The 12,078-nt window shown below is 33.1% G+C and overlaps 1 protein-coding gene across 1 annotated transcript; it reads right to left on the bottom strand.

Annotated features, from left to right (window-relative positions):
* Positions 1 to 530: 530 nt before the first annotated feature.
* On the bottom strand, positions 531 to 6,469 carry LOC116199748 (nicotinamide adenine dinucleotide transporter 1, chloroplastic). Its single transcript, XM_031530224.1, has 9 exons — positions 5,895 to 6,469; positions 5,251 to 5,334; positions 4,226 to 4,332; positions 2,702 to 2,750; positions 2,458 to 2,570; positions 1,805 to 1,899; positions 1,567 to 1,655; positions 1,352 to 1,446; positions 531 to 1,092 (listed from the first exon to the last, which is right to left on the bottom strand). The coding sequence occupies exons 1-9, from the start codon at positions 5,968 to 5,970 to the stop codon at positions 712 to 714; spliced, it is 1,089 nt and encodes a 362-aa protein (XP_031386084.1). The 5' UTR covers positions 5,971 to 6,469; the 3' UTR covers positions 531 to 711.
* Positions 6,470 to 12,078: the final 5,609 nt, after the last annotated feature.

Here is a 12,078-nt window from a genome sequence, read left to right on the forward strand (position 1 = left end):
AATTCTACTATACTTTTGCGTTCCCTTAAATTTTGCCCCCTTAGATTAAACTTCTAGATTAGTCCAGATAGACAATGACTAGTCCGGACCGGTCTCAAGCCCGAGCAATCAGATCGGCGTGTGAGGTTGCAATGTCTAGCCTCTTCGGTGAGATCCTTCTCGACGAACTAATAGAAAAATCCTTTCAGATCCTACCAAACCCTCTCAATGCCAATCCCTCTCAATTCCTATCCTGCCAACATATCCTACCAACCAAATGCCATTTATAGGAAATGCATCCAGACTTGGTTGCAAATTATCCTCCAGGTTGTCTTCAAATTTAAATTGAGCAAGTGACATGGATTTGTTGACGGTGTCAAAGGCTATGGGTGGATATTCATACGATCAGAACTGAATTCCATAAAGCACTGTAGAGAACATAGATACGGTCTTCCAAATTACGTAAGCAACGTTTATTTTGGAAATTTTTATTTCTTTTGAATTTGCATTCTTTTCCACCAAGCAGAGCTTTATTGGTTGCGGTTAGCGACTTCACGAACTAGACAACAATTGAGATAACTTATCGAACAAGAAACATCATGCTATTTATTCACTCTACACAATTTAACCTGCGCCACTGCAATTTCATGGAAAATTCCTCTCACCAGAACAAATTGGACCCGAAAGAGGAATGACAACAACAAAAGAAGGGGAAAATGAGAACAGGAACTATTAACCTCTCACCGGAAGCTGTTCTTTCTTCCCCAAAGGTACTAATTGCGTAGAGTCATCGTATGATGACTGGACCTGGGACTTCTGAGAGACTTCACCATTCAATCCATCTCCTGTCCCCTTGTTTTCGGGTCCTGGCTGGGTTTGTGAGTACTTCTCCTCTGGAAGTATGATTTGTTGCAAAAATCGATGAATCATCTCGTAACTGGTGAAGGTTATTACAGCTGATGGTGTGGTCCTCAGTAGGTTCGTTGCACAGCCACGGTAAAAGCCTGCGATGCCCTCTTTCAAGAAAACTTTCTTGATGCAATCGACAACTCCTGCATATTGGGTCACACTGTTTCTTGCCTGACCTTGCTCTTGGAGCCGAGAACGTATCACCTGGTGGCATGAGGATATTTGGACAGGGTTTTAGGATCCCATATAATACTCAATTTTAAGGTCAAAGTCCTCCTAGACTTATGTCAAAGCAATTATCAACCATCATGGTTGATTGCTGGATGTCGATAATGAATGTTATTGGAGCCACCAAAAAATGCGCTGTTAGATCTTTAACAAACTAATTCCAGAAACAGGTTTCATCATTAGGTCGAAGAAAAGAGAACTTCAGCTCAGGTAGTAAAAGCTCGATGGGTCATACCTCATGCGGATAAGTCATTATGGAGGCAAGAACTTTAGATATAGAGGAGGAAATCGCGACGCTTGTTGGGCTGAGCTTTTCTATACTTGTATTCTCTAGAACGTAAGAAACATTCATCATCAGCACAATTTGCAATGTAAAATTAATCAAAAATTAATATTTAAATGTGTTATTAGCTAACCCAAAAAAAATTCTGACAATGAGGAGCATCTTACCTTTCTTTGCCATGTAATGCTTGATTTTCTCGTATGCCGGGAACTGAATCGCGACATGACTTACCCCGACCAAGGAAGGTAGAATTCCACTGTTCAAAACCACAAAAGTGAAAAAGATGACGATTTGTAGTACCAGGTAACTATTACAGTTGCAAATTGTTTAAATCTGTTTATAGTTATTAAAATCACAATCATTTGAATAGAGTATGAAAGCAGGTTAAAGAAAAGAAGTCCAGACCTATATAGACCCCGGATGCCTTCTTCGTACGTGATCCTGGTCAAAGCAGAAAGTACACCTTTATAAGGTACCACATCTGTCCTCATGCCTTGTGTCTATTGCAAAAATGAGGAAAATAAACATCACTGATCAGTGAGAAGAATCCATCAACCAGGAAAGCTTCTCAGCATCTGGCACACACTCTAAAGTCAGAACGTAAAAACTGTTTTTGACTTATTATATTACATATGCACGAGTAGAATGTACAGTGCTTTTCATATATCCACAAGACAAGGTTGGACATGGAAAAAGTGTAGCATTCTTGAAGGAATCAGAGGACTACCATGGATAAATGCATAAATGAAAAAAGTGAATATTGAGAGGATAGAAAATTTCATAGATATATCTACGGTTGCTGTATTCTACTGTCATTGGATACAATCAAAATCCGTGGCACAGAACTTTGCCACCTGATAAATGGAAGGAAACAACGTAATTTGATTGTCATTCTCACAGTTAAGGCTCCAAATTCAATTTCCTCTCCAATTTGCCTTTCAAATTTTCACCAAGAGCTGCCTCTCAATGTTTCATTTTACATCTTCCCCATCTTTTTATTATTATTATTATTATTATTTTCAACCAGAAACTTATCAGAGAGGACAGCTGAAACTTACTTGGAGTCGGGTTTTCACTACCCACAATGGATTTGTCGATATAGCTGTGGCAGCCCCAGCACCAGCAGCTGCTATCATATTTGCTCCGGTACTGAGCTGACTGTCTCGATCATCTACATTTCCAAAATGCAAATAAGAAATTGTAGGAGAAATACAAAGACCAAGAACAGTGCCAGAATGAACACGAGATCATGCCTCGAGAGGAGACTCATATTGCTAGTAGAACAAAAACACGAAAACATACCATCCGAATGAAGGAGACCTTTAAGTCTCTCATAAACCGTGAAGTATACCTGCACATTATATTAGAACTTTCTGTCAGCAGAAAGACCGAAATAATAAATTAAAAAGATTGTGCCAAAAATACTTCTAAAAAAAAAAGATTCTACAAAAAAAATCATCCCCAGAATTCATTGATAGTGATTTGATCGACAAACATCCTATTCTACAGCTGAATAATCCCCATACAGTCCTGTCAAATTAACTTACTTTTTTCTTTTCAAGAAACTGCAAAAGCACCCACCAAGTAAGGGTCAAGAGTAGTGCAATGTCCTCCTTAATAGTTTCACCAAGTAACAATTTTGCCCCTTAATTTCGAATTTATGCATTTGGACTCCCTCTCCTATATGTTTATGGCAAAAGAAAATTTTAAAGGGAAAAATAAAGTATTACATATAATCATTCTACTACTATATTTCATGTAACCTAGTCCCTCTATGATTAAAAAAAAAATGCTTAACGATACTCTGATGCTTTAAATAAAACCAAATAGCAACTTTCAAATCTCTCTTCTCTTGGACTCCCAGATGAATCCCACACTTTAAAAGACATTAAAAAAATTGAAAAAAGAGGAAGCATTACAAAGATGAAAAGGATTGACAATTATAGAATAACTCTTATGCTTATAACAATAAGCATCAAAACAGCGAGAAGTTTCTATTATGAAAAGGAATAACTGCACATAAGACAAAACGCAATTGTATGAGGACTAAGGCTATACTTTTCTCCACTACCATAAAGAGTTATAATTTAGGGTGGCTAATTGACAAAGCAAACCATTTAAGGTGGTTCTTACTAAAACTCAAATTTTAAGGAGACAAACTGCCACTCAGCTAAGGGTATCTTGAACAGCAGCAAAAGCTTTTGAGATTCTTGCAACAAATCCTGCCTATTATTATAAGTTTAGATGCAATGAGTATAGCTTTTCCCAGAGTCACCTTAAATGGACATCCTTCGAAAGATATTGTCCTTAATTTTCCACGTTTTCATTTTTCTCATCTTCAAAATCCGCAAATAATGAGGCAATGCTGCGCTAGGTTCTAGTTCGCTGACGTACGATACCCCAATACAACCAGTAAAGGGTGGTCAAAGATGTCCTCCCCTTATTCTCCCCATTCTTAAAAAATGAGAGCGAAAAATAATCCAAAAAGAATTTTGGGCTTAACCAAAAAGAAGAAATATGAAATTTTTTCTGGTTATTGGAAACAAAATGGATCAGATGACTAACATCCATAGAGAAGATCCAGACATACTTTTAAGTGCATTGAACCTATTCCTAGACCTGACAATTAAAAATTTTCAAAATGTCTAATAAAGGAAGAAATCAAGCAGAACAACTCCAAATATTATAATATCAGATAACTTCTCTTGTGCTTCAGGACTTGCATCAAAAAATCAGCATAGCACTCCAAATTCAAATTTTTCATGGGGGAGACAGAAAAATAGCAAATAAAGGAAGGATAAATAAAATGAAGATAGCAATACTCACAGCCCAATTTGGAAGAAGTGCCAGAATAGTTGGTGAAAGGCCACGATACATACCCTTCAAACCTTCCTTCTTAACTATATTCTGCAGGCTTGTGATTATGATGCTGCCTGGGTTATTAGACATACAATGTAATAAGTTTGAAAAGTGATAGCTAAAACTATTTGCACTTAATCAGTACAAGAAAGCAGAGTCTTAATTTAAGAATTTCCTTTGCCCTGGCTAGTTTTTCCCTTCTCAAAAAATTTTTGCATCATAAGCCTAATGGTTATGGCATTGACCACTAATTTTCACATGATGGACCTGTCTTTTCAAATGTGACATTTGGTAATTTAAGCTCAGAGGTTTCTAGTAAATACAGTCGCTTTCCCCCTGCCAGAAGTTTAAGTTCGAGTTACTGAATTCTAGCAACTTTTGTTAACAGAGTTTGCGGCCTTTTCTAGGTTGATGTCATTGCAGCAAAAGAAATATTGGCTTTGTCTTCACTACTCTAACCTCACATACTCAGGACATTGAGTGGACAGGAGGAGGATCTATTCAAAAGAAAATCTCTATTCCAGTGGATCAAAAGGATAATAATCATCTCAGCTGCAAAAGTGAGTTAAAAGCCTACAATCCAGTTTCCGTAATGTTCATACAATATACCCTTGCCAGAAAAACCACGAGTCATTCACCTCTATTAGCAATTAGCAACACAATACATAGTGATCTGATAGTTCTACTGACTAATTTGACTAACTCATTCACAACCATCCTGTTAGCAGCTAGTGGACTCGGTACTCGGCAGTCGGCAACCTGAAAGTATTACTAACTAGTTCAAAATTTAGTCACAAGCATGCCTATCCATTCACAGAAATGATCCTCAAGATCCATCTCTAATATAATTATGACTCCTTCCTCAATCAACCCCAAACCCCAACCTCCTTCCTCCCGGACCTGGATTCGTTGCGGCAATTTGTTTTTAAGAGTATTCTCATTCCAAACTAAATATACACAATTACGAATTTAGCATTGAGTGAATGCCATACCTTTGTGACCAGGAGGAAGGCCGTGGACCTGTAATCGTGTCTTTATCACATCCAAGGGACAAACGAAAGTGGCCGCCATAGCACCTGCAGTTGGATTACAACCTCATCATCTGGAGTTATTATTCATGTTAAAATGTGAAATCATGGGGACAGAGCACATCTTAATTCACCGAACCAAATCCTACACTACATGGCATTCTCACACTCATGGAGGGGCTCAGTTTCTCAAGCATCAATACAATTCTCATAATAAAAGCTCTGTAACACCGGGAAAATGCTGAACCTGTAATTCGGGCAATAATGCTAGTCAGGGAGTGACTCGGTTTCTCAATTTCCTAACATAAGCTACCCATGTGAACTTCCAATTTTCAGCGTCTCAAAATGATACGCAGAAACCATAACACGAAGGAGGGGGGAAAAAAAGAAAAAAGAATAAAACGTCGAGCATTCAGGTTCACTACTCCATATTTCACGCCATAATATCCCAAATTCCATAATTCAGCCATGTATCGCGCATTGGAACCCAGCTTAGCTCCCCGAATTTCAGGCGAAAGTATCAGCCAAACATATGCAAATTCATCACAGCAAGGAACAATATCCTCAGAGGCATCAAAAGAACAAACACGAGAGCATAAGAAACTAACCAGCGGAGGCACCAGCCGCAGCGTTGCAGATGAAATCACGGGTGCTGCTGCTTTCACCACCAGAATGCCCAGTCATCTTCAAATCAACAATTCAACAAACACCCAACAAAGAATTCAGACCCGAGATCCGCCCAACACACGAATCTTGATCTTCCCCTGTTTCATCGATCGGCATGCGCGTCTATGCATATATATAAGGCAAAAGAAGTGGAGAACCAAGAAAGAATGAAGGGGTAAGTTGGTCGGTTAGGCAGGTTCCCCAGACTTGTTTGAAGGGTTTGACGGGTTGAATTGAACCAGAAATTGGGGTTGGGGAGGAAGAAGAAGAAGAAGGGCAGCTGCTGAGTAAAATTCAGGTTGAAAGAGGTCGGAAGGAATCTGTATGTCCCAACTGAAAAGAGAATTTGGAAACTTTTCTATCTTTTTTCTAATGGCGAAATTCCTTTCCCTCCCTCTCCCCTTCCTCTGAGCTGAGCCTTCTGGACTTTGGCAAAAGGTTGACTGGGACGAGGACGGGACGCGGGCAGAGAGGCAGGGGAGATGGGATGGGCTCGCACCACTATAGCAATTGCATAGAAAGGCCATCTGTTATTCTGTTCGTGTTTTACGGTTTGTAACCTCAATTTTTCCGAATTTTAAAGAGATTGTCTTTATCTCTCTCTCTCTCTTTTTTTCCCCTTTATTTTCTTTTTCAATATCATAACCTAAATTTGGCCCTAAACTTTTCTTGCACAAGTGGTTTTGCCTGTAGCTTAATCTCGATCGAGATCACCAGCCTGATCGCGGCCGATAAGAACAGCAGTCTCATAACCACCCGAATTATGTGGGCATATTTAAAAAATGATATCTAAAAGTCTACTCAATTTAAAATAACTTTTTTTGGAAATTTTTGCTTATTTATGTAATAAAGCGGATACATCGAGGTTATGTTTATTGTTTGGTAACGGGGATGGGATTACTTGTATCCTATACTTAGGGATTTGATTACCTCTAGGATAGTACAAAATTGGGGGATCTGAAAACCTACCAAGATTGGTGGCATAAGGAGGGATAGCACCCAATACTCGGCGATTTATATATAATTTTTGGCCAAATGCTGAAATTCAAAACACATATGGCCGATATATTTATAATGTGCACCTCAATTCTTACATTTTTTTCCGTATTAAATCATGATATTATATTGAAATTTAATTATGTATCTCATGATTCTTCAAACAACTAAACCGGATATAAATTATTCATGGATTAATTTTCAATCTACCCTTATCCTTATCTCATCCCCATAAAAAATCTGGGATATTAAACATAGGTAATGAAGATTGCATATGTAATTTGCTGTTGTGGTAAGAACCGAGCAAGTCCGAAGTGCCATGTGATTACAAGGTCCATATTATAACATGTATATATCGGATTTTGGATCCTTATCCTATCATGTTACATACTGGACATGGAATTGATCGAGAATCTATATTATACCATATATTTCGAATATTCATATGAAATATTCACTCTTTTTTTTTTGGTGGATGGTATCTTTTTTTTCCACTTTAGAAAAAGTTCGGAATTAGAACATCCCAATGGGATAGCAAATACGCACAAGTAGGAGGAGTGTCCATTCCTTCGTTTTCTCTACTTTTTGGGTTGGGATTTACAAATTCAACCCTTTGTAGGCCCTATTTGAGTACGAAAGAATGAAATGAAATGGGCTCTAAATATTGAAATGTAATAGTATTGAGTGAGAATTGAGATTTTTTTTATTTAAATGAAGGGATATAATTATAACATTAGATGTATTTATTATATATATATATATATTCTTAGATATATATAAATCAGAAGAACATATATATTATAATTACACAAAAATTAGTATGAAATGAATGACTTTTACAATCTTTTAAGGTTGTATCAGCTGTAGCACAACTTTTAAAAATTGTACAATATGACACAATGTTTGAGCTTCGTGTCAGATGTGGCACGCCGTTACTAAAACCGCTAAAAATTAACGATGGCGTATATGTGGAAGAGATGTGGGACTGGCCTGACTGTCCAATGCCCATATGAAAGTAATAAATCAACAAGCCAACTTCGAGCTATTCGTTCTCGGACCTCTCATTTCACGAGTTCTTTGTATCAATGTAAACCTTTCATATCAATCTATAATTTATAAAAAAAATCGGGCCAAAAGATCAAGAAAAAGGTTCGAAAAGTTAGCTTCAAATTTGGGTTTTACCACTAATCCAAAACTTCTAGATACAATATCTGACAAACGGCTCAATAAAAACACAATCTGTAAAATCCTATACCTTTGTTATGATCTAGGAGCCCTGAAGGTGTGAAAATTTCGGGTCAAAATTGGCCCTAAGAAAATCTACCATTAATGAGTTCATTTCACGATTAAGTCGTTAATGGTAGACTTTCGTAGGACCAGCTTTGTCCCGAAATTTTCATGCCTTCAGAGTCCCTAGGTCATAACAAAGTTATAGGATTTTACGGATTGCATTTTTGTTGAGCCGTTTGTGATATACTGTACCTCAAAATTTTGGATTACGTAATAAAAAATTGAATTTAAAGCTAATCTTTCAAACTTATTTCTCAATCTTTTGGCCCGATTCTTTTTTTTTTTCTAAATTGTAGATTGATATGCAAGGTTTACATTGATACAAATAACTCGTGAAATGAAGGTACGAGCAAATAGAACGAACAGCCCGAATTTGGCTTATTGGTTTATTAATTTCAAATGGGCATTGAGCGGTTGGACGAATCCCGCATGTCTTCCACGTGTACGCCATTCCATCATTCCATTAACATTTACAATATTTAGCTCAACTATAATTTCTACAATATATGTAATACAATATTAATTTTACAATATCAATGGCATTTATTAGGATAATTTATTTTGAGCGTAGCTCATTTTACTATATATATATATAAAGACTAATTTATGCACGGCTCATGTTCATATATCTTTCAACCTATTTTATCGTAATTATTTACATTTTTAAACATCAATTTTCTTATGCAAAATAAATTATTTTTAGTTATTAATTTTAATATATTCAAATAATATTTTTTAATAGAACTTAGAATAAGTGGATTATTATAATAATAATTTCAAATTAATTATTTCAATTAATACACATCACATTTTTAATTAATTGTTAATATAGATTAATCATATAAAACATTATTTCGAACATCCTTATTTTTAATTTAGAAATTTATTTTTTGTCACTTAATAGCATTATGTTATAAATCTTTTCTTTTATAGGATCATGATTTTTTTAGAAATTCTATATGGGATGGTTTTTTTTAGTGTTATATGAGTTTTTTTTAGGATCAAATTTGTATACTTAAACTTCACATATATCTTTTTTTGTCTATAGCAATTATTCTGATTCAAAAAAATATATTTATTTTTAAACACAATAAAATATGCTTAATGTTGATTTCAACTTTCACTAATCAATTAATAATATTTGACTAATCTTGAATGGTGAGATAAATAATTTTTAATTAATGGTCGCAATGCAATATATATTTATCTAATCACTGTATAATAGATAAGCTTTTTCTAATAGATATTCACATAAGATTGGTTCTGCATTCTTCGAATATAAAATTCTACGACTTTCTTATTTTAAATATTTAGTTTTTATTTTTTAAGTTCAATTATTATAATAATTTTATCCTTATAATAATAGAAATTAGGTTAATATCTAATTAAATTATTTTTTAAGTTAATACACTTAATTGTTACTTGTTTTCTAAAATGGCCTTTTCTATTAAGCCGAGAAGATATTGGGTTTTTATAAATTGGGCTTCAGTTGATTAAATCAATTCTCTTAATTTTTCACATATTATTTCAATAATATTCTTCTATTAATGAGAGAGCATTTCTTATTGTAATTATTTACATTTTAAAACATAATTTTTCTGAATAAAAATAATAAAATTTCAATTATTATTTATAATTTTTTCAATATTTATGTTAACTTTTTTTTTGTTAAAAAATAAAGTAAGATAAATATTTTTTTGTTAGATAGCAAGTTAATTATTATAATAATATTTTGAAACTATTTATTTCAATTGATATGTATCATCATATTTTTGTTAATTATAAATATAGATTGACATATATTGAGTTTTGTAATTAGAATAAAAAATTTCATTTCGCTTTTTTTAGACAAATAAGATTCTTGTTTTGAAATTATTTTTATTTATATTTCTAAGTCTAAGGGCATAGCCCTGTGTCATAATATTTTTCGTCTATAAGACCGTTACATATTTTAAAATTATATTTTTATTTATGACGCTAAAACATTTATATATAATTTTTATAACAATTATTCTTAATTTTGAAAAACATATTGGCTTCTTAACACAATAAAATATTTTGATTAATTAATTTCAAATTTCATACTATAATTAAATAAGAAAATTAGTCTATTTTGCATGGTTCAATATATTTTTTGCAACAAAGTCCCAATTAGTAAGATTATATTATATATATTGATTTGATAGTAAGTATATTAGAGAGATTTGTTGCAAACGACATCCTTATGATAAGTTCATATATACTTACTTCAATACCTATTTTTTGGTGAGTACCCTAGTATTCAGAGCCCAACAGGCCCTGACTTTACTATCCATTTTCTAAATACGCAAATTTTGTGACATCTTTGTTTAATTTTTTTATATTATCATAGTTCATAATAATAATAATAATAACAATTTAAATCTTATAATAGAAATTAGGTTAACATCCAGTTAAATAAATGAACTTCACATGATTAAATCAACTCTCTTAAACATTTTAAAATTTTGTTCATAATGAGAAATCATTTATTAATATAGGAGTCAATTTTAGTTACATGACCATAAGTTCGTAGAATTAGTAATTTGTTATTATTTTTTTGAAAATTTAATTATTTTTTTAGTATTCTGTTTTTGTATTATACGGATTTCATCTTTTCATACATTTATTTCATTTATATAATAATTATATATATTTTAAAAATAAGTTGCTTTCTAAAAATCATAAAAATATAAAAAATAATTTAAAATTTCACACAATAATCTTTGAATAATAACCTTCAATGAAATTGGACTCATTAACTTATTAGGTATTTTTAAAAAAATTTATCTTACAAATTTGATTTATACATCTTTATACTCAGTTTCATATATTTTGATTTCTTTCACATGCCAATAATTTATGGTTTAGTCCTATATATGATTAATTAATTATTTTTCAATATAAGTTATATAATAATATCCAATTAAATATTTCATTGTCATATAATTATAAATTGACCATTTTAATCCTATTAACTATGACCCAAATTAATGTAAAGTGGAGTCTACTTTACTCTATATATGGATATGGATTAGTTTCTTGCTCATACAACACCCAAAATTTTAACCTATTTTACCTAAATTTATAATTGCGAGATATTTTAAATATTTTAAATTATAATTGAAGTTTTTTTATTGAAGATAATTCATATGCATATTGTTATTAATAAATTAAACACTATTAAGAGTCTGTATGATACCATGATAATAACAAAATATGTACATATGTGATATACATCACATATATCATATATTATAATTCCAGAGATAATTGTTTATAAAATTATTATTATTGAATCATTTAATACATAATAAATGTACAAAATCTACTTTGCTATATCTATTATAGATATAGATGGGTTTCATACAGTCATACATCCACTAGTTGATAGACAGGGGAACATCATACAGCTAGCGTGATCTACTATGCAGTAGATAAAGTTTCAAAGTTTATTATAAAGTCTAAACTGAGAACAAACTCAACGGTATAATAGGACTAAAGCCCAAAGCATAATATAAGCGGAAACCGAGAGTATCTCCGATGCAAGAAATCCTAACACTGCTGAAACTTGATACATTATATCATATGGGTGATGACTCGGCCTCCCAGCCCTACGATCATAGAAGAAGAATGTGATCACATCCAATGATGAGCATACTGCTCCTCGTCCTAGAGATAAAAGTGATAGCACCTGCAATTTCAAAATTGAAGCATTAAATTCCAGCTCACATTGTTAATTTCGGTATATTATGATTTTTTATTTACTTACTGGGAGAGAAATTAAATGGATTCAATGGCGTAAATGTCCAATCCCAAATA

The sequence above is a fragment of the Punica granatum genome, chromosome 3 (genome assembly GCF_007655135.1).
Source record: "Punica granatum isolate Tunisia-2019 chromosome 3, ASM765513v2, whole genome shotgun sequence".
Classification (NCBI taxonomy): domain Eukaryota; kingdom Viridiplantae; phylum Streptophyta; class Magnoliopsida; order Myrtales; family Lythraceae; genus Punica; species Punica granatum.